The sequence below is a fragment of the Rhinichthys klamathensis genome, unplaced genomic scaffold (genome assembly GCF_029890125.1).
Source record: "Rhinichthys klamathensis goyatoka isolate OS25496 unplaced genomic scaffold, OSU_Roscu_1.1 h1tg000585l_1, whole genome shotgun sequence".
In the NCBI taxonomy this organism is placed as follows: Eukaryota; Metazoa; Chordata; class Actinopteri; order Cypriniformes; family Leuciscidae; genus Rhinichthys; species Rhinichthys klamathensis.
In genome coordinates this window covers 620,554-645,261 of record NW_026607045.1, presented here as the reverse complement: position 1 = coordinate 645,261, position 24,708 = coordinate 620,554, and the positions used below count along the sequence as shown (strand labels likewise).

The 24,708-nt window shown below is 38.1% G+C and overlaps 1 protein-coding gene and 1 long non-coding RNA gene across 38 annotated transcripts in view; one reads left to right on the top strand and one right to left on the bottom strand.

Annotated features, from left to right (window-relative positions):
* dlg2 (discs, large homolog 2 (Drosophila)) overlaps window positions 1-24,708 on the bottom strand; it is a 298,249-nt gene that overhangs the window by 96,543 nt on the left and 176,998 nt on the right. For 2 of the 37 annotated variants that reach the window (XM_056240231.1, XM_056240236.1), the window contains exon 1: window positions 3,732-4,180. The exons of 34 other annotated variants lie outside the window; for them this stretch is intronic. In XM_056240231.1, the coding sequence (XP_056096206.1) occupies window positions 3,732-4,100 (369 nt within the window). In that variant the 5' untranslated portion in view covers window positions 4,101-4,180. Of the gene's footprint in view, window positions 1-3,731; window positions 4,181-12,106; window positions 12,398-24,708 lie in introns of those variants that run through there. One more of the 37 variants, XM_056240240.1, reaches the window with a different exon arrangement.
* Window positions 23,790-24,390, top strand: LOC130075569 (uncharacterized). The gene is made up of 2 exons (XR_008805537.1): window positions 23,790-23,928; window positions 23,975-24,390. It is a non-coding gene; the product is annotated as an uncharacterized LOC130075569 (long non-coding RNA).

Genomic DNA, 24,708 nt, shown 5'->3' with positions numbered 1-24,708 from the left:
TGTTTATGAGATCCAGACCACTGATCAGAAAGCCATAGCGCCTCAAAAATGGGTGTCAAGTGCATTGCTACTCAGGCAAAACATGATTAATACAGCGTGCGTGGCGTACCTAGGGACCCCATCAACACTGAGGTTAATTGTGTGTTAATAAGCACAATGGAATAATTACGGTTGTCCTTATGAGTGATAGCAATTCACCTTAGATGTTAAAATTGTACCTCGTGAATAAAATACCGAGAGGGATGAATGTAAACTTCAATTAAACTACTCATCAGACATTCCTAATTTGATTTACGGTATATCAAATTACCAGATGAAAAATACCCTTTAGTGAAACAAAGAAACCAGTCATGAGCATATAACTGAATGAAGATTAATTACTACAGTATACTGACCATCTTGCTCTTAGAAAACAGTGTAACAGCAATGGGTATTTGCATACCGCAGTAGAGCAAACAACTGCAAACTCCAACTAGTAGTTGGTTTTTTGCTTAACCAAACGTCAAAGATGACGATAAAAAATGATTGGTATGCAGATGTGTTATGTGCTGCTCAGAGAGGTCTCGCAAAGGCGTTCAGAGACTCTGCTCCTGTCCCACTTTACCACTCTCAATAATTCAGGCCACAGAAACTATACATAGAGCTACCACTCCACAGTCAATAATGCACAAGAAAAAAATAAGTCAACAACAACAGTCTTAAAAGAGCTGAAAACCACAGAGACACCAACTCAAAGAAGCATCCAAGAGCAGCAGACAGAGGGACCCCATATAACACCAATTCATATAATAGGGGTTTTATTTTAATGCTTAAATTTCTATTTATAACTACTTTACTAAATTAAAAAAAAATGAATAGTAATAATCCCATTCATCAATTTGGGGTCATTTTTAAAGAAATTATTCATATTTATATTCAGCAATGATGAAATTGATCAAAAAGACATGTATAGACACTTATGATGTTACAACTTCTATTTCATATAAATGATTTCTACTCATCACAGAATCCGAAAGAAACAACAAAGATTTTCCACAACAATATTAAGCAGCACATTCACAACTGTTTTTAACATTAATAATAAGAAGAAATGAATCAGCATATTAGAATGTTTTCTGAAGGATCATATGACACTGAAGACTGGAGTAATGATGCAGAAAATTCAGCTTTGCCATCATAAGAATAAATTACATTTTTAAACATATTCAAATGGAAATCAAATAAATTCAGCCTTGCAAGCTTGAGAGACTTCTTGCAAAAACATTTTAAATTACTGACCCTGATTTTTTTTCTCTAATTGATTTAATTATATATATATATATATATATATATATATATTTTTTTTTTATTAAAAAATAATGCTTAGATTTTTTAAATGTTTTTGCAAGAAGTATATACATATATATATATATATATATATATATATATATATATATATATATATATGACATTCTTATGAATTAATCAAATGTATTAGCTGTATTGCAATCAAATTAAATATGCTGAGAGGAAAAAATGTCATATATGTATGGGGCTTTTTTAATTCCTTAATATTAATATACAAATTATTGAGTGCTGGTAAACACACAAAAACTAAATAATTTGCCACTGGTCCTATAGTAAAAGTATTGGTTAAAAGTGTCTCTTGGTGACTTTCTCTGAACGGAAAGATGATCAGAGAGAGATCTAACCATGTCCAGTCAACAGTTTGAGCTGCAAGGTGATTGAAAACCACTCTCAGCCTGCACACACAACGTCCCCTAAGCCCTATACATCACACTGGACTGCCAGAGATGAGAAGAGAGGAGGTGTTTTCATGTAGAGACAGGTGGTGGAAGCAAAGCCACAAGGTCATTTCTCTCTACCCTTCCTGTGTCTGCCATCACATTACCAATCACTAGACCAATCTCCATATTTAAGTGTTAAAATGCATCTAAATTGGTAGCATCATTCTCTTCAGCTCTAGTACTGAGAAATGGGTCAAAACAAATGTAATGAGAATCTTACAATTAGCAGGCAGAACAATCCTGCTGCTTATGTACTGTATATTAAGGTTTTGAGACAAAACGAGCCCGATCTCATGAAAGTGCGTATCTATACCACGAATGTCATTTCTCGTGCCATTTATACGCCAAAAATGTTTTTTGCGTCTATATGATACGCAGTTTTCGCGTGCATATGATACGCACTTTATGGCGTGTAATACGCACGCACTCCCCACCCCCCTCCCCCCTAAACCTACCCAAGGGGTTTTCAGTGCGTAGCATATGCACGCAAAAACCATTTTTGGCGTATAAATGGCACGAGAAATGACATTCGTGGTATAGATACGCACTTTCATGAGACTGTGTTGGACAAAACACAAAATGTGTGTCACATGCACTGAATAACTTTAGATTTAACGCAGGAAGTACCAAATGAGAGCTCCAATTCTGCCTCATGGAGACCAAAAAAAAAAAAGTCCCCACAAGGTAAAAAATTACTGGTATTACTATCCTTATTCGATCCCCATGACGTAGGAAATATCAGGTACACACACACACACACACACACACACACACACAAACAGAGGGTCTTCAGCGTCCAGCTGTGTTTGTGCACTGATGGGGTGTGATGCATTGGCCTGATTTGGGTTTTTAGCTGGATCTTTCTCTCTCATGCACAAACAGATTACTTTATCATCACCGCTCTAGTATTTGTGATATGAGAGCCATGTTGTGTATAACAGTTCATGCGATAAAAAATGATTTCAGCACATCGCAACAAGAACAACAAGCAGATCAGAACAGGGGCTCCAGGGGTAATACGCACTTATAGAAGAGAACACACCTCCTTATGGCTACAGCAACATATCCAACATTGATGAAGACCACTTGATAACCAAATATTCAATAACCACATGCATTCAAAACCAGAATATTATCTGTCCAGCTGGCATTTAAAACAGTTTTCAAACATACACATTCAATGGGTTTCCACTTTTTTCGTTAACCGATACATTTCCATGACTTTTCCAGTTGTTTGTGATTACTGGATCTTTGTTACTGGAATTTATTGTTTTTGACTTCTGACCAAGGCTGCATTTATTTGATCAAAAATAACAATCAAAACAGAAATATATGCGAAAATGATTCAAGTTTAAAACAAGTTTTTTTTTTTTACTATATTATAAAATGTAATTTATTCCTGTGACAGCAAAGCTGAAATTTTCAGCATCATTACTCCAGTCTTCAGTGTCACATGATCCTTCAGAAATCATTCTAATATGCTGATTTGGTGTTCAAGAACCATTTATTATTATTATTAATGTTGAAAACAGACGTGCTGCTTATATTTTTGTGGACATTATTTGATTAATAAAAAGTTCAAAAGAACAGCATTTATTAAGAATAGAATTCTTTAGTAGAATTATACTTTAAATATTACTGTAACTTTCGATGAAATTAATTCATCCTTGCTGAATAAAAGTATTAATAAAAAAATAAAATAAAAAAAAACCTTACTGACCGTACACATTTTAACATACAATTAATATACATAGATTTTCTTAGTTTCCGTAACTGTAACCCGAAAAACACAATTTTACAACGGGGTTTTCAAGCCCGAAACAACTTAAATCAACCCGACTTCATTCGCTTTTCTCACTATTACTTAAAGTCCTCACATCAGATTACCCATAATGGACCTGTCCCCACACATTCCTGTTACCTAGCCCAGATGTCACCGGTTACCTGGTACGGCTCGTGCCAGTTGTGAGGATGGCAGCCGCACTCGGTCCACAGATCGCAGCTCCCCCCTTTGGCTTGCAGCACGCCGCGGCTGGGACTCCTCCAGGAGCTCTCGGAGCGCGAAGCCGTGAGTTTGGCCCTCTGACGGGGCAGAGTGGACATGGACGGGGAGGATGAGGGCTGGTAGTTGTATCCATGCTGTGGTTCATGCTGCCAGCTGCAAGAGCAGGGCACCTCGCCCCCTCCGCGATCTCCCACGCGCCCGTGCATCTCCACACAGCAGCTCTGCTGCTTGCTCAGGTAAGCTGTCATCCCCAATGTGCGCTCCTCTCCTCCTCTTGCCCTGTGTCTTTCACCTCCCTGTCTCTCCATTTGTATCCCGGTGGAGGCGGCAGCAGAAGAGGACGCAGCTGTGGTGAGCAGCACTCCTCTGGGCGGTATCTGAGCAGTGGCTCTTGACAGTGAGAGAGCTAGTGAGAGGGCTCTGTATGTGTGTGTGTGTGCGTCAGAGAGAGAGAGGGAGAGAGAAAGCCGGCTACTTGTAGACACTAGGCATGTTTTAGTTAGGAAGACGTCGAGAAAGAACACAAGAGGGAATAAGAGAAGAAAGAGAGGTAGACGAGTGCGTTTGTGTGTGTATGTGAGGAAGCTCTTTGTCAATTGATGATTTGACTGGCGGTGTGTCTTGACAGCATCTCTGCTCAAGGCAGAAGCAATCAAACCCTGAACAGCTGGGGACCCCAAACCCCCCCAATCAGACAGACGGATGTCTTACTGACAGCTGCACTTTTTCAACATGATAAAATCATTCAAATGATCTCTTGCAGCAAGCTCAAAGTACACGAAAAGCTCGCAGCTATTCCAGAGATATAAGCCACATAGCCCGAAGGAAGACAGAAATGTATACACAGTACAAATTGAACTAATAAGTGTTCTAAATCCTCCTTAGCATTTGAAAAAAATATCACTGTAACACGGTGGTTTAATGCTTTTAATAAAGCAGCGGCAATGGCAAATATGATACAACAAACCCAATGTTCAATAAATAGTTTTAATAACCAGATAATAATACAGTTAATTAACCTAACTCTTTGCTTTTCCCGGTTGACAAGCGATGCAGCGAACTTTAATTGCCCTGTCCCAAATGGCACACTTGATGTGGAGGTCCTGTGGTCTTTGCTTTTACATCAGTGAAGTCGACAAGACCATGGTGTGTCTCATTTGTCACTTTAGTCTCAGAAGGGCCCTCACAAGCATCACCTTTGTTCCCGCAATGCAGAGTTTTTCTGAGCCCGGGCGGGTGCAGACTTCACAAAGCAATATTACCTAACAGAGTATGCAGCAAAGTATGGACTAAGTAACTAAACTGAATTAAAAAGAATATAACTGATAGGTGAAGTTTTTCTTTATTTTACAAAATAAACAAATAAATAAATAAATGTGTGTGTGTGTGTGTGTGTATGCATATATATATATATATATATATATATATATATATATATATATATATATATATATAACTTATAATAATAATAATTAAATTTAATAAAATAAGCTTTTTTTCAACAACAACTTGAGATAAAAATGCATTTAAAATTTGTGAATGATAAAAATAAATCTTATATATATATATATATATATATATATATATTTATAAAACGGTTAGTTCCAATCCTTGATTCTGATTGGTCAATAGCTGTGCTTTATTCACGATAAAACACGGCTATGACCGCTTCACCCAACGGTTCTATGTATCACTACACAACACCCCTAGCAACCACTCTTAGCAACTTAAACAGATGTTTCATCTCATTGATATTGTTCATTTAAAGCTAGAGCAGAGCATTGTGAGAGATCGAGTAAGCGAGTGTACCTGCATTTACAGTAGACGTAGCATTTTCCTTCAGGTCAGTCCTATATTCATAATAAAAAAATGCGTTTGAATGTCCGCTGCATATTTTGTCCTTTTAACAGTCATGGGGTTTTCCGTGCATAACGTTAGTCATCTGTCAGTTGCGTCTGTCTTCTCCGTGATCACAAGTTCGAGTCCTTTCAAAAGCCTTCTCTACAGACTCACTCACTCACTCACTCATAAAGACAGTCTTTGCCGCCATCTATTGGCGAAATAATATATGTAACTTCTGTTGCTGTTCACGTTCCGGGACTATTTTTTCCAGCGGAAGGCAGGCTTTTAGTGATTTTACTTCATGAAAGTTGCATAGATACATATTTTTCGGCTTTAATATTTTTATTGTGTGGCAACCGTTTTATAAAAGCAATAAGGTACTCGAGGCAAGTGCTGTATCGTGAATAAGTAACGGCTGAAGGGGTTGCAGGCACTCCGCTTCGCGTCGTGCCTAACAACGCCCTCCAGCCGTTACTTATTCACGATACAGCACAGCCTCTCGTACCTTATTGCTTACATATACACACACACACACACACACACACACACACACACACAACAATATATTTTTATTACTAAAAAGCTGTTAGCAACAACTTCAGTGGCATACTGAAGTTGTTCAGTAGTAGGCATTTCAAACGAGAGGATAATTAATGCAGCAGATTGGCCGTTATTTGCATTTTAAGAGTTTAATAAACAAAAGTAAAGGATATTTTGTAATCCATAATTCAGCAGCAGAAACACAAAACTGCAAGGAACAGCGGAGCTACAGCCTGTAGCCTGTGGATCACTGAGCCTCATTAATTCAATAAGATTTCTATTTATAACCAACCTAGTCACATTTAATCAAAACAAGGGGCTTTATGCTCAGCAACTGATGCTTAACTGCTTAAGTTAAACCATCCAGCTACATCAGAATCAATCCCAGTGTGCTGCACTGACTGTCCGCTCAACCAGTGTACATTATCCCCACCTACTGGCCACCAGCACACGGTACAGCTCAGTAAAAATAAAAGCCACTTTCTCTTCACAGTGGCATTACCAGTGCTTAATATTAGTTTAGGATTCATTATTTAGCTGTGTGGTTATTCATTCTGATTTAGTAATCCTCCCTCACATAGTGTCTCCCAGCTGGCAGTCAGCTTATATTAAAATTATTAATAAAACATACTGAAGGTTGATGATGAAGGCTTTAGCGATTAGTTCAGAGTGTGTGGTTGTGTATGCATTCTAAATGCAAGTTAATCATACAGTATTTCGCATAATTAACAATCTCTGTGGAACATTCAATTTATATGAACCTACAATTAAGCAAGGTTCTCTCCGCCCACATTCCAATTAAATTCTTGTGACATTTTATATCCCACCTGCAGGGCACACAAACAGTATCAAGCTCTACTAATGGGGTTGAACAGAATGTGAATGTAACGAGGTGCTTTGACAAAAAACAAGAAAGGAAAGGAAATGCCGCCCCAAACTCAGCCTGATGCGATTTGTTATGCGTTTATTTTTTTGATGGTAGTAAAGCAAAAATACCATCAAAAATGTCTGTCATTGTAAAACCTTTTTACTTCGCATAGAAAAGAGTGGTCAGGATGTGCTTCAAAAATCTTTAGTATTCTCAGAAAGAAAGTCATATGGGTTGTAAATTATTTTTTAGCTGAGCTAGGATATCATTTATGAACTCCAAGTTCATTTCTTTTTGAGAACACTAAAGATTTTTGAAAAATATCCTGGCCACCTTTCCCTAACAGAGAAAGTCAAAAGGGTTTAAAATAATAGAAACGTGCTACAAATTAAGCAGTCCATACGACTGAAACTTTCAGTCATTATCCACTGAAACCCTCCACTGCAGTCAAATATGACGCATCAATTAGACATACTGCATCATGACTTGAATCAGACTACCAAAAAAAGAAATCTTTTCACAAAATTGTATCAAAACAGCACAAAAAAAAAGTAAAGTAAAAATTAAAAGTAAAAATTGATTTCTGAGATGATAACTGGATGCTATTGACATGGAATATGATGACAACAATGCAACATGCAACTGTATAAAGAAATTAACACAAAAAAATAAATAAAAGGCAGTCTCATGTATAATCTCTGTACTCAGTAAAAAATTAACTATCATTCCCTAACATAGCCAATTGTAATCTTTGCAGTTGCATTTTGTGTCATGAAAATGGTAGGATAGAATTATAATGCATGAATAATGTATATTTGAAATGTGTGAGCTAAGTCAGTTAAAAAGTACTGTAGCTAAAGCATCCAGTGGGAAAATGTCAGCCATTTCCAATTCCCAAATGAAAGTGTTGTGCATTTTCTATCACACTTTTAACATGATGACAAACACCACTTTTCACTGTCAATGCTTGAAATCATGACAGCCTCAGGATGTGTGTGTGTGTGCCATGTGTCAATGACAAATGCTAGTCATGGGTGCCAGCAAGCTGTGATACCACGTCATCGAGATAAAACCTTGTATAATACTGTTGAAAATGTCATAAGATGCTGTCAAATTAATTTTCCCACCTTTCACCAGACAGAGCATCAAATGACAGGTGGTCAGCCCTGACATTCACACACGTCACAGTGCCCACTCAAGCAGCTTTACTCACAAGGGTGAGAGAACATGACACCTAATGTGGATGCCTTTTCCCACACACTACACTGCTCACTCACATAACCGCAGATACAATTATCAAAGGTCCCAGGCTGATGTTGTTGATTAAATGGTAATACATTAGATTTATTTATATTGTATGTAAAATACACTTTATATTATATACTCTTTACTATTAGATAATTATATGTTGACAAAAATATTCATTATATTTTACAATTTATTTTATTTAATAATTATAATATATTATTAATTTAGTATTAACAAAAATATAAAAAAAAAAATAATAATAATAAAATATTTGTATTTTAAATGTTATTTATTTAGGTTATGATAGCAGAAATATTTTGCTGTTTTTCTACCTTCATATTTCTAACAAACCTGAAAAAAAGCTTCCATATACAGTATGTTTTTAGCGTCTGTGTCGAAGATAAAAGTAAAAGTCATTAGATGATGCATTATTTAGTTGACATTTGAATGTCTTGGATTTGAATGCCGCACGTCACTTACATCAGCGAGGTTTAGACTATCGTTCTAACAAATCGATTCAAAACGCTTAATGTTGCAGTTCTTATTGTAAAAAAAAGATATCATCCAAATGGCAAGTATTCCCATTTTAACATTTACTCACCAAAGACAATTTTAACTTGCATTTGGCACTTGGCAAGTGTTCATTTTGGACACTGTGTATGCATGAATTCAGGGAGCTGGAGGTGTTTTAGAAGGCACAATGAATGACGAAATATTTTGCTCTATAATTCACACTACAGGCGCTGGGAGTGTCTGGGATTAGGGTTCTAATTAAAAGCCCACTCTCTCTTGCAGCTCTTAATAGAAGTGAAGTACTCGGGCTACCCGAATCTTAATTCTCACAAAAAACGAGATACGCTCTTCTCTCCTTTCCCCTCTCGAACAGTGTTTTCCACTGCTCTCAGTAATCAACCCTCCGTTTCTTCGTGCTGTTCCAAAACTGTAAATACACACACACACACTTATGACGTGTCAAGAACTCCTACTCTTCAGAAAACGGCAAGATCCCCACACAAAAGCCAAACCCACGTTGCAGTTTAGAGTTTAAGCAGCTGATTGGTCCTGTCAATGAATGTGTGACAGGTTATTTATTGCTTCAGTGAAAGCCATTATGGTCCAGAGCGCATCTCTCCTTTACCTCAAAAAGAGGATGACCATATGCTGAGAAAGTCTATACACAGTCTGACACGTACATGTTGGACCTCAGTTCGTCCTTAATAGGCTTGTTGGGGGAAAAAGTAAAAGGTATTAATGTAAATGACCACTGAAAGAGCTTTACAGAATACCTGAGAACATTTCTCTATCATAAAAGAGTGCATTGAGTTACTTTATTACCATAGCAGGATGGTATGGTGTTAATATGAAAGAAAAAAAGCAAGGATAAACAATCTCACTTTGCGAAGTCATGGCAAGCTACACTAAACTAAACTAAACTAAACTATATATATCACGTGGCCCAAGGCAAAACAATGTTCATGTTTTCTGGTTGTCCCTTGTGTGCTGTTGTTGTAGTTCAAATTGACCACCACAAGGTGGGGCTACAAAATCAGTCTCGGTCCTTAGATGGTTTCTACACACAGTGATTTCACACACATTTTGTAAAATAAAATCCATTTTCCGCTGCAGTATGAGGGATCGAACAAGTACTGTAGCTCTGCTGAAAGCTTTTTTCTGAGTGTCTACTTCAGATGAAAAGTGGACGATTTTTACTCACTGGAAAAGTAGTGGCAGGATCCACAGATAAAACTGCTGTACAGCCCCTCTGTCTGAGATCTGAGAGTGAGGAATGATGGTACAGTCATTTGCTAGTGGAGCACATGCTCAGTTCGTGCCCATTAAAGGCAATGAGAGAGCTACAGAGAGTGTGCGAGTTTACTTTACTGCTTTCAACTTAGCTCAGCAGTTATCGTAAAGTTTGACAGAGTCTGACAGTCATCAACTGAAGTGACAAACTTTGGTCTGTGTTAACACATGCTAATAACTAGGAGCTCTGGAGGGGTTCAATATACTGTATACACAGCATGCAGAAATATTCAGTTAAACAGTACATTTTTGGCCAAAACTTCAGTGGAAAATAAATAACGGTAACACTTAACAAAGAGGTTTCATTAGTTAACAACTTTAGTTAACATGAATTAAGAATGAACAAGACTTCTACAGCATTTATTCATCTAAATTAATGTTAATTTCAACATTTACTAATACATTATTAGAATCAAAAGTTGTGTTTGGTAACATTCGTTAATGCACTGTGAAATAACATGAATAAACAATGCACAACTGTTTTTTATTAACTAATATTAACAACGATGAATACTGTAACAAATATTTTGTTCATTGTTAGTTAATACATTAACTAACTAATGTTAACTAATGAAACCTTATTGTAAAGTGTTACCGAAACAATTATAAAGAGCATCTGAACAGAGCTTTTGGTGTCCCAGCTTGAAGGAGAGCTAAAGGCTGCTAGAATAACCATCTGTGCTTAAACCGCTGACCTGGCCTCAGATTTACCAACCGCACCACTTCACTGAATTATGGAATAAGAAGTCCTGGAAGTTATGAGGACTTCCTCCTGGGTTTTGCTAATTGGATTTTGGAGGAGTGCATGGAACCCAGGAGCAGAGGGCGATCTTAAAAAAAGCAAAGTTAAACAGAGGAGTGACTATAATTTAATATAAGGGGCAGAGAGGTTAGCTTTGCAGATAGAGGATAGAGACGCGGTGCCAACACTTACTTTGGGGGAATAGCTTTAGAGCTTTTTGTTGGATCTAAGAATTCCCTGAACCTAGCCCATGGCCACTGCATTAAGCACCACCAACACCATGATAATCACCATTAGTGTTCACTAAAAGATAGTTTCAGCTCCTTAGAGACTGTCAACCCTCAATGACTTGTTCCTTTTCCCCAGGGCCTTAATGTCCTCATATCCTTTCCATCTTGTCAATTTGTACCTTAACTACACTTTAGCTATATCTACTAATCTTTGTTTTCTAAAGAATATGCAGGTCTTTGCTCACCGCCACAACTGTTCCAATACAGTTGCACAAATAAGAGGTTCTTAGCGCGTTGCTATGCAGTTGCTAGGATGTTACTTAATGGCCCAAGTCTCTATTAAATTCTGGTCCCTAGATATAGCTAGGTCCTTTCCTCTGTGGGATTTTTTTATTTTTTTGCCAATTTTATTGTCTTCGAAAAATAATAGCACACCAATCTGCGAGAGTGGTAAGATTGATGCTTGCAAATCCAGCCTAACATACTGTACATAAACTTCCAGCCTAACATACATAAACCTCTCACAGTGTCTATTTTGCATAGCACTGGCTCCAGGCTGCACATCCAACCTTAAATTGTTTTAACACCCCTGGCGTCCTGTTAAAGACAGAAGACAGCTCTTACATTGATTAGTTTCATTAGTCTCTTTTCCACTGGAATATGTTTCTGAGTGCTGGCAGCATCTGTGAGAGATGTTTCAAAGGCTAATGCATGGGACGCTTCTGGTCGAGAGCCAGGCCTGTGTAATCAACTTCAGAAATTATGAAACCAGTTCAATGGTTCAATAAAATTGGGAGGGAGGCTAAATCCACCAGAGAAAGTGAGTGAGAGAGCTTAAAATGGTATTATCTAACAAAAGCGAGAAAGCGGTTAAAAGGACCAACGGAAAATTGTGAACAATTATTCCTCTCAAGTGGTCTGGTTTTAAAAAAACATTCTGGCTATTGTCTGAGAGACACTATCTACAAGATTCTGTTATGGGATAGCATGATGGTTTACTATTATAGACTTGATGGTTAAACCGAATAAATAGCTGCTAACCTGACTGCAACTCCTTCGGTGTCTCTTTAGAAGTCTCTCAGCCAAACTTTGCTTCCATTTACAGATGGTGACGAGAGATGGCCACATAATCGGCCCCAGATCAGGAGCCTTGCTCTTCAGGGCCTCCATGCTGAGCCGTTTGTGAAGCGGTCGTAAGGATTCAACTCGAGGAGGGGCGAGAAGGTTGGGCGCGCTTCCTCTGTGGAACTTCTCCCGAAAAAGGCCATTATTCACCAGCATGTAGCTCATGGCGGATGGCAGTTCACCCAGCAAAGCTGGACAATGTGAAAACTTCCACAAAAGCCTCTGTCAAATCAATGGACAGCTTCGCAACAAGGTCACCCTAACACTGATACAATGTACATATCCGCAGCCCAGTGGAGCCAAGCCACAATAAAATGGACTTTTCAGCGCTGGTGGCTAACAAACAAACAAATCCATTGATTCTTTAGAAAACCGAAAGTCGGTCAAATATCAGAAGCCAAATCCAGCGGCTTTGGGTGTGTAGAGGACGGTTAGAACTCCAGGCTCAGACAGGCGTGTTAACTCCCGAACAAATCATTGTGCTGCTCGGAAAGACAGCAGCGGCCCCAGAAGTCTGTTCATCCTTGGTTGAGTATCTCCTTCCATCGGGGGACGGTGTATGTGAGTAGAATGTCTGAGATGGAGATTTCTGGCGGTGGCCTGTGCTACGGTAGGCTAGGCTAACCGAGGCTTAGTTATACTTTTTTTCAGGGTGTGGTAGAGAGAAAAAAAGTGCACAGAGAGTGACAAAAACTCAATAAATCAGGGGGGTGATGGGGCGGCCGAGGGGAGGTAGATGAGATGAGATTAGCAACGGGGAGAGCTGAGATGCAAATCACGTGGGGATATAATTAAAGCCTAGGGGAACATCACTCCAGTGAGTGGCCACCACCAGATTACAGCCAATCAATAATGGAGCCGACAAACACATAAACGCGAGCGCTGGCACACACATTCATACGCAGAGATGGTTATCAGGCTCAGACACCAGCCAAACTTAAATTCACCACACTGGGAACGCCACAGCAGGCTTAAACGCGAGTTACAGGATGTTGAGCGTGAAAGGAAAATTAAACGAGCAAAACGCAAAAACAGCAATTAACCATGTCCTGGGCTCCATGCTGCCGAATCAGACAAAGGGGGATGATGGAAAATCCCAGAATAGACAGGCTAAATGTGTTATCTCTTTGATTACAGCTCTAAACGTCACTAAATGGCAACAAGCGGATAATCAGCATCGCAGAGGAAACGGTCTGACGGCTGCTTGATCATTATAGCAGTTGCAGCCTGGGCTTGAAGAAATGCAATGCAATATACTTACTGTACATGATTCCATCAAAGGATGTGACTGAGCTGCATAGAAATTAAATAGTAGCATAAATATAGACGATTTATAAGTGGTTCTTTAACTTTATGCACTTTAATTTCCGAGGAATTATTATTTTTTGTTTTATCAAAACTAACTTACTTTCTTTATATGAAAATCACAATTTGAAAAGGTTTTAGTGTTTTATTTTTGTCCCAGATCCAGATTGTCAAAATTCATTATATATTTTTTTATTATTATTAAGTTTTTGTGGAATGTTAACATTAACATTAATGAGTGACAAACTATTTTCAGTATGTGAAATATGCATTCTTCAAAAACTGTAAATCAGGATCATTTTCACCACCCTCATTTGCATCACAGAATGACATTGAACATTACAAATGCGGTCGAAATTTTAATTGAAAAAACAAAACAAAAACAACAACAACAAAAAACTACAAATATTTTAAATTTATAGACATAAATACACTACTGTTTGAAGTTTTGGGGTCGGTAAGCTTACGAAGTATGAATTTATTTGATAAAAAAAAAAAAAAAAAAAAAAAAAAAAAAACTATTTTAACCTATTAAGCTTAAGCTTAATAGGTTTCCTATTTTAATATATTTTAAAATGTCATTTATTCTTGTGATGTGATGGTAAGAGTGTGAAAAGTGTTGTGCTGTTAAAGGGTTTATTCACAGGGCCAAAAGTGCATAATAGTATAGAAAAACCCTTACATATAACAATATTTTTTTCTAATGCTTTGTTGCTTTTCATTTTACAGTTGCGTCAGATGCTGCCATGGTATTTTTTTGACGTCTACGTTGCAGGCGTTAAAGCTTTGTGCCGTCTGCGTTTCAGTGTTAAAATTGGCGTTTGTGACGAATTAAAAAGAAAAGTGTTTGCTTGGAGATACCCAGGGTTTGATTTGGTCAAAACTGCTCTGCTCACATTCATTGTGTGGTGTAAGATTATCCAACCGCTGGTCAGCTACAGATAAAACAGCCCTGTCTCACTGTGTCTTTCCGTCTCTCTCTTTTTCCCATGGGCTGGGTGGATAAAGTTGAGGCAAGGATGAGGAACATGAGTCGGGTTGCCTCGTGACTACCATACACAAAGACAAAGAATGAAAAGCAGACCCCTTAAACAAGGCACTTTAGAAGTGGGCCAGCGCTCATCTCAAGAAGCCATCCTTACCCATCTCTCTCCGCTCATGTTTATATCCACCCTGCTCAGGGTATCAACAGTATGACATTTTGAAATCCACCCCCAACCGCCCCCCCCTCCCCCCCCCCTCCCCCTCCCCCTCCCCCTTCTGTTACCTGCTGCCGAGAGCTCCATCTATTATACATAGGTTTTAACCTGCACATCTTGTAAAGCTTCCCGGAGAGATACAGACAGTGGGAGAATGTAAAAAGGGGCATGAAGTGATAGAAGAACATATCAAATATAAATATTATTGTGTATGAGTGACAAAGGTGGAAAAAAAAATGAAGATAGAGTTTGAAATAGAAGACATGCTGTCGAAGCACAGATATATAACAGCTCATGAAAAATACGTTTTTTTTTTTTTTTGCCTGGCGATGAACTAATGATGCATATGGATTACAAATTTCAGGGTAATTAATCAAAATACAGAACTCTGACTGCAGAGCAATGATCAAGGTAAACCTGCTCAGAATACATCTAAGGCCATCAAAAGATCTTTGAACATCATAAGGGATACTAGTCTTTTGATTTCAATTGTTGTGGACAATCATTTCAGTGGGCAAATTGATGCTTCATAATTGAGCACATTTTTGAAAAACATGTAAAAATAAATAAATAAAACATAAAAAAAATACATTTTAAAAATGAAAAATAAAATCAAAATAAATATAAAGGAAATCATTAAAATAAATTAATTAAAAAGGCACAATGATGAACTTCGATTATTAGATTATAACAGATTATTTCACAGTTACTTAAATGTGAAGGGTGTAATTTCTGTGGGACTAACATCACCAAACGAAACTGCAAAAATAACAGTTTTCTAACATGTTCACTCTCCCCATTTCCCATTGGATGGACAAAAATAGTCAGTTCTCAAACTTACACCACTGGATGAGCCAATGTTGCTCATTTGTGCCAGTATGCGATGCACTATTATTATAGCACCACAAAATAACAGTTTCTACATTTGTTCAAGGAAATCAACCAATGAATAGATGTGTCTGCATATTAACCTGCACAGAGAAAATATTTAACAATTACACACTTTAAGCAGGTATTCAACAGGCTGACGTTACCGTTTGATTTTGAAAATGAACTAAAAAGCTATTGTACATGTCTGCTCTTATCCAGGACTTTTAAAGCCTTTACAATGATCTGATCTCAAGACCAGAAGCAGGAAAAGAATGCTTACATCTGGGTTCTTTCCAGGTAATGGTGCACTGGTTGTTCTCTCTCTCTCTCTCACACACACACACACGCACACACACACACACACACACACACACACACACACACACACACACACACACACACACACACACACACACACACACACACACACACACACACACACACACACACACACACACACACACACACACACACACACACACACACACACACACACACACACACACACCTTTCCTTCAGATCTATAGAGCAGTGGAGCAACTAATGACTTCACATCATTAATCTTATAAACAAACAAATAGAACAAACACAGATCGGTCTAAATCATCAAATAAAAGCAACACAAATGCAGCCTAATGATTCAGTGGCTTTGGGTGAGCCATACAGTATTCAACAGTAATCATTAGTAACCAATGTAAAGGCTGGTACAAAAAATACCATGGTATTATTTAGCATACCATGTTTTTTGGATATTTGCCATGGTAATGCCTAGGGGTGTGACGAGATTTTCCGTCGGGTGAAAAGCTGTCTTGCGATGTCGCCATGACGGAGCGTGAGGGTGAAACAAGCATAGAATATTCCACCGCTACACTCACATTCGCCTCAACTGTCGTTTTGCTGTTTATATCAAAAATAAAAACCATTATGAACTAATGTAAAAGTGTTGCTCCGCAAATTAGGCTCCATACATACAATAGCCTGTCTCCGAATACCCATCTTTGGACTGTGTAGTTGTGGCTATGGTCTCTGTTTTGGTCTCTGTTTGCACTTTGAATACTGATAGATTACTGTAATGTCTGAGGGACAACAGACAAGGGAGGCTCCGTTTCTGAACTTATAATCGGAACGCAAGAACAACTGTACGTAAACGCACCAGCCTCGTTTCTCTCTACCCAGCCTTTTCCGAACTCACCGCATTAACCCTATAACTGCCGGTGCAAAATAAAACAGCAATTTTACAACAATTATAAAGAGTCTGTGCGCTACAGTACTTTGATTATTTGCACTTGAACTTATTGTTTGATAAACCGATTTACTGCACTTATTGTTTGCACTTAATAAGACTAAGATTAAACTGTTATTTATTTGGTTTTCTTTCAATGCATTTGATAAATCATACTCAAAGTAGACCTGAAATGACATGCATTAGAATATTATTAGTTAAAACATTTCAAAATGCACCTGCATACTATTTTTCCAGTCCTGAATTTTGTCATTGAGAATTTCTTAAAAATTGTGCAAAAATCTTGTCTCGTTCTCGTGAACCCAATCTCGTGTCTCGTCTCGTGAGATAAGCGTCTCGTCACACCCCTAGTAATGCCATGATATCGCCTTTTAAGGGTCATTACTAGTTCTGTTTAGTTCAACTCTAACTAAATAGTGTTGGGTCTTCTTGCCAGTGTTACAGTTTCTGCCAATCGGCCTCTTCAAGCATTCTCGCTGTGGGAATAGACTGTCAGTCGCTGACAGCTTGTCCGCTGGCCGACAGGGACGTGCTCCAGCCTTAAGCCCAGGGGGAAATGGTTTGTGTTAGTGAAAGCCATCCTAATATTAACAGTCTTATTTCAGAGTGACGAGTGGCCGAATTCACCTGTCAGATCCGTCTCAGAACATGCGCAGCAATTCCCCCTCCTGAATCAGAAAATGTCAGACAATTTGCTCTCCTAATTAAGAGTTAAATGAAGCATTCAGCTTGACATGGAGTGATGAATCTAAGCTGTCCAATTCAGAAAATCATAAATTCATTAAATTAAAATTAAAATGGACCACATTTACTTTTTCTTAATAAATAAATGTACATAACTATTAATAATTTATTGATAGTTATTATTAAAGTCTGTTATTTTACTGGATTTGCAATGTAAACATCATAACTAAGTATGTAAATACATTGATATGATAATATACACAGGTTATTATAGGCCAAACCAAATGTCCTTGGCCTGAAAAAAGGTTGAAGATATGCAACAAAGAAACTAGCTGCATGAACTTTGAGGCTGCTGATGGTTAAACAATAGCTAAAGCTAGCAAAGCTGAGATACACCCCTTAATAATTCTGCAACAGTACATGTGAGAGGAAGACACTCTGAATATGCAAAGTGTCTTATCTATTCTGAGCGATAGACGCAGAGAAAGAGAGTTAGGGGTCGTTTTTAGTGCAGTCCTTTATGATCTGGCCATTCTGCCTGTTAATGCCATTGTGAAGTTCTCATGATGTTCATTAAGGCAGTGCTAATTAAGCTCTAACTCTGCAGCTCTACAAAACACTTAAACAATGCACACTCATAAAAAAAAAAAGAGGTGGGGAGAGAGAGATAATGACACAAACTAGTTTTACCATCCTTCTCAAAAATGACCCAACATCCTGCCTTTACGCTGCAACACTACAGCTCTGTTCCAAAACATTACGAGATATCTACCTAGACAGAGCTTTAAGGCACAGTAGGCACACTTTCAACATGAAGTCAGTTCCTAAAGGTTTGCAGCAAAATTATGCTGGCTTTTAAGGTTTGTTTTGGAAAAATAAAAGCAGCATCTCATGCATCCTGCATGAATAAGTCAATCTTTGAATACATTGCAAAAAATCTGTGAAAAAAGACACTTGAGATGGCAGAAAATTTTAAAAGAATTGTTGAATTTAAATATTGTTTACGCAAGCAGTAGACAGTAAAGAATTACTAGGTTTGAGAAAATCGTGCAACTCAAAATACAAAGTGAACCTCAACACCTAAACCTCTCAAGGCCTTTGAATGTACAGCCCATGTGCTGACAGACACTTTCATCCATCACTGCCTATTAAACCATCTCTAACTTCCTGCGATTAAACTTATCACTGCTCACAGCAGAGCCTGTGGTGGCGCTAAGCCACATCTGTCATATATCCCCTCCACCAGGACCGGTTCGGAAAACACGTGGCCTAATCCACAGCGGAACTGCAAACATCCCCAATTTAGGATGCAATCCAGCTCCAGGATTGGTTTAAGCTGGAGTTCAAAAGCTGGACATAACAAATCTAGTCGACACACAAACATAGGCTGATGTAAGTCAATTTGGAGTTTCTTCAAACTATAGTAACATTAGAAGTGGATCAAAACCTTTCATCAAAGTTATACATGAATTCTGAACAATACCCGTTCTCGTCTTAGGACAACTTTGATGAACTTTTTTGATCCACTTCAAATGTTGACTACTGTAGTTTCTGACTATTCTGGCTGGATGATCAATAATGTAGAGGCTATAGTCTGAATCAGCAACTCTTGAAATGCTTCTCGGGAGTGAGGACGAGAGACACCTCAATTTGTTGGAGACAAGAACAGGTACAGAAAGCGAGACAGACTCTAACAATAGCGCAAGCCTGTTACAACGTGTATCGCCTCAGTCTTTACAGCTGTTGTGACATATGCGATGGCAACAATATTTCGGAACAAACAAACCACATTAGAGGATGCTGAACTCAATTGGCTAAATTCAGCGTCAGGTAACACTGAATAAGTGTGCTGTGAAAAATCTCAGCCTCAGCGAATCACCTTCATGCAGCGGCTCTTATTTACTGTTATCCTACACATAACCGCCTGTCACTCCCGATACCCTATTAATTATTCATATAACACAAATGTCAACATGTCTCCATAGTGATAAAGACTACATCACATCGCTTCTCCTATTCTTTTAGGAAAACCAATGTATTACTTTGAATATATATATATAAAAATGACCCCATGCTTTTTTTTCCCTCTGCTGTAATATCTTTAAAACATGCTGGACCGACGCAGACCGCTATACATATACAATGCTGAATCACTAAATAGCAACATTAATAAAAAATAAAAAAATCCTCATCATTCTGCTAATGTAGAAGCCTCATTTTACAGGAATAAAGGCTATAGCCACATTCCAATATGAATGTGAAGAACAATGCGGACGGCAAAGTTGCATTAAATAAATCAGGCCCTGCACGAAAACCAATTTTAAAAAGTCATCGCCGCATGATAAAACCTTACAGAGGCAAATGAGGGAGACAAATGGGGAAGGCTCCAGCCAGAGCCGAATCTAATAACGTTTTAGGCCACACACGCGAGACAAAATGTGTTGAACCTTGCAGTTCTTTTTATGAGGGCTCAATGACCGGCATGAAATATGTGAGACTGCACTGTACTCACAGAAAAAATTAGAGCAGAACTTCATCACCACTAAAACTATTTAGGAAAAGATACAGTGCAAGGTTTGCTAACAATTCCTGCATGTCATTGGCGGAGCTGCTTTTTCTGTACACACGTTCGATTGACAGCACTAATATATATATATACACACAGTATATATCTATATATATATATAGTATCGCACAGAAGATATAGATAATCATAATCACAAATAAAAGGTTGTGTACTTTTTTAGTAGTGTTTATGTAAATATTTGACATCATGTTTCAAGATTAATGCAGAATGAACACAAACATGTATATCTTTAGTGTTTTTGAACATTGCTTTTTGATGAGAAATGATACCACGGTACAGGATCCAAAATGTCTGTAAAGTCTAACCTTCACTTCTATCTGTTTAAAAAGAGGCTTTTAGACATTCCTCCTGTTTGCCTTTGTGTAAAACCCAATTTCAAGTGTCCAATGTTTTGTACTGTTTGCCCATTTATCCAGGGTTTCCTCACAAAAAAATCTGCCCTTGGACTGCCTCAAATGTATTTAGAACCATTCATTTTCACTTGTTTGTTCAGGATCCTTAAAGAGATGGGATCATTAAAGGATCCCAAAAACCAATGTATCTTTCTTCCATGGAACATAAAGGGAGAAATGTATAAGCTGTTTTATTCAACATAATGAAAGTCAATGGTGACCATGACTGTCATGCAATTTTCAGTAAATAACGACAGTCTGTTCCTCACACAAAGCTGTCGTGTGGCTTCAGGAAACTTACAGCGCAGTTAAGAGTCATTTTCAGTCATTTTAATCCAAGAGAACAATATACATCACAAAATAGATTGACATCCCCATCCACTTTCATTCATGATGACGATCATTTTTTTTTAGGTTACACTATCCTTTTAAATACTGTAATAAGAAATTCTCACAATAACTTCAGGTCATATTGTAAGTGTGGGTATATTTGCAGAGCAGCTGCTGGGGTAGCCAGGTCAAAGAGAGAAGAGAGACTGTCTACCTTTACCTGTTCCTCAAGTTTAATGGTTCTGAGCACAAGCGGGCAACATGACCTAAGAGCGCATGCTGTCCACGTTTGACCCAGACACATATTTTATATGAAGGGCAATTGAACGCACAAGGACAAAAAGCCACACTACTACACAAACAATGTCTAAAATAGCCATCTTTCTGGAGATGAAATTCCAAAATATTCACATAAAGCACTTTTTTTGAGAGAGCTTGTTGAGGCTATAGAGCAGGGAGAGGTGCAACATCAAGGACATCTTCAAATTGTTTAAAATAAATGACTTTTGCTCAGAGGTTATTCACAAAATGAATGGCTGAGGAGGCATTTTCTGCTGTTCAAATTATAAAAAGGGTTCATTTCAATTTGATTGCATCGCTTCAGTAGTTCCTCTATAATAGTACATGTAGATGTGCTGAGAGGCCACGAATAAGCATGAAACCCTCTCCAAATCCAGCTTGAGCCATTAGATCTTTGAAGATAGCAAAGAAAAGACGAGCATGTCTACTAAAATGTTCTAAAAAAATATAAAGGTACATTTAGGTGTACCTTAGGTGTAATATTTATATTTGGGGACAGGAACAGGGTTGTGATGGTTTCTTGGCTCTGTCCTTGTAAAGATTGAGCCAAAATAATTTTTATTTGTAAGTCCTGAAATACACCCATGGCACCTCCTCAGAGGTAGTACAGCATTAGCAAATCCATGAATAATCATTAACGCCACAAATCTGATTAAAAAGCATGATAAAAAAGGCATGATCAAATCAATATTTGCCATTTTAATAAACATTGGTTTTCATATTATTTCCTGTGTTTTAGCTCACCTGCACCAACCATTCAGGTGTATGAATGGTGCTTATGTATGGATCATTATAAACCAAAAGTAAAATACACCGGAAACAACTCATTCCCTTAGCTTTAAACACAAAGCCAGATGACAGTATGTCAAATTAAAGAATTTCAATAACTACTGTACTAAACTGCTGCTCTGAGGTGCTTTTCCTAAAGCCAACTTCTGTCGCAAGTTCCGTCGTTACCAATAGACTTCAAAGTTGGCAAATGATGCTTTTGGGAAACGCACCCCTGGTTGATAGATCTGCCCTCAGAGACAAAGATCATAAAACCTCACATAGAACAGACAAAAGATCATCAGCAGCAGCAAGAAACAGGTTCCTTTAAAGACCTGTGAACAGATGAAACCAATCTCAAAGTAACTCCAGTGATGAAGCCTCTGCTGGAGAGTGTGAAACAGTGCCAGCACAGGCAGAAAGGTGAGCAGGGTGTGAAACCCTCCTGCCAAAACAGAAATCAATACAACCATGAAGTGAATTTCTGAACCAAGAAAATGTCAAGATTAAATATCACCTACAGTAAACCGTACCCTAACTACTAAATAATACATATTTAGCTTGAAGCATATTTTAGGACCATTACGATATTTGCACTGTGACATAATTCTCATGTCAATTAAGCACCCACCCCCCACCAAATGATTTGTTTATCAGTGGCAGAGTAAAGCCTATTTCAGTACTATTAACTGATGCAGATGGTTTCTAGGTAGTGACTAGTTAGAGTAAGTTTCTTGGTGTCCTTATGTGACCTACGGTCATCAGCATTCGCCCACGTTCTGCTGTTCTGGACATACAGTTCCAGACTGTGTGTCTTTGGTTTGTCAGCATAAGTCAATTTCTTCCTCTTCTGTCCTCACTTTGGAGGCTTTACCATATGAACATGCATGTGTTTAAAAAAAAAAGAAAAAACAGATACAGGATTCCTTCACCTAAATACTAGGTTATGGGTTGCTGGGCAGCACTTTGCTGGATGTTCAAATGAAGAAAAAACCTGCACTAAAAACACACAAAGTTAACCAAAGGGAGTGAATCTTTTTTATTTTGAATAACCCATTTTAGGGCCATTTTTAAATTGACATTATTTTCATTATCCTTACATTGTCCCTGAAAGGTCTCACTACAAAAATTCAAATCAACGGGATCCACATTACTTTAATGTGGTAAAATATGATATATTATTTAAAAATCATTGTAGCACTTGATATGCTGATCTCCTGTTTAATTAAAAGCCTGTATTGCAGTAACTGAGAATAAAATGAACATCACTGAGAATGAGCATAAAAACTACTAAAAATACAAACAAAAGTATTAAATCAATACAGAAATATGGGGAGAATGTACGTAGATTAAATGTCATGAAAATAGTGTACTGTAACAATGCAAAAAATCTTAATGGTCCTAAAATTTTCTTTAAACAAATATAAATTTATATATTACAGTTCAAGTTTTTTTATAAGAAATTAATACTTTTAAATGAATCGAAAGTGATAGTAAAGACTTTTACATTGCTACAAACAAGTAGCACGGTTTAAGCAGCACAACTGTTTTCAACATCAGCCACTTTTCCACTACTGGGCCAAACCGCTCTCATTGCTTAACCGTTCCATTCTGTGCCGATCCGGCCCACTCGGTACGGATACGGTTTCATTTTCAACTGTGAGGCTGATAATGGAGGCTCTTTGGAATGTAATACAAAATGCATCAGTCGTTGCCTCTGTAACGCAAGAGTTTACAGACGATATAAAGATGTAAATAGCGACCTCGTTATGGAGGATGATTCGATTTTTTATTTATTTGATTAACTTGTGTTTACTTCACTCTAGTATAGCGCGCTTTGCCAGCTATAGAAAACAGACAAGTGACCAATCCTGTGTGGCGATGTCACTACATGTATTCTACCAGCACGGTTCAGCCAGAGCCCGTCTTACGGAGAGCCTTGGCACTTCCTATTAGCCCCATTGTGTATCATCTAGGTTGCAGTTCCATTAGAATTCCACTGGAGGTGATCGCGGGCGAGTGCAGAATGAATGGGAGTCTATGGAGCTAAACGGCTAAATGTATCTCTTTCTCCTGCTTGTCGTTGAATCAACACATATTTTATAGTTGATTCCGCAAGTTCAATATAGATTATAGGCCAAAAGTCGAATAAACGAGTACTTATGTCCTTTCGATTTCTTACAGGTTAGGCCGTTGTTGGCTGGAACACGCTAGCATTCTGCTATTATGTGACGTCATCACATTTTTGAATGGATTTTTAGAACAGATAAGTGAACTTAAAAATGCAATTTTCCGCTGAGTGTATTATCTTAGCCCTCCCTTTTGAATGCAACTTTCAAATTACTTGACAAAAAATTACATCCTGAGAAAAGTGGATTTCTGGGGGTGAAACCCCATAGACTCCCATTCATTCTGCACTCGCCTGCGAGCGCCCCCGCATGGAAAGAGACGTGTTACTACAGCCAGTCCAGTAACCGGAAGTAACCAGACAGTGCCAATTCTCTTCAATTAGACATCCTCTGGTTCAGCCAACTGTTCTGAGAATTCACTTCGCAGGGATTTTGATTGGCAGGCGATATGACCAATAATAATCCACTAATCCACCATCCGCCAAATCCGCCATTTTGCCCGACAAAGCAGTCAGGAGAGTTAATAGATTAACGTCGGTGGACTTGAACTTAAAAAACGGTGTGTACTGACGTCTTTCAGCGGTTGAAACAACATTCCTTCTGATGGTCATTCATGTTCATTTGATGCTATAAATTAACTAGAAGGAAGAGATGATCGGTTCACGAGCAGCTTTAACTGAGGCTCTACAGCGGTCGGTCACGACACGACAC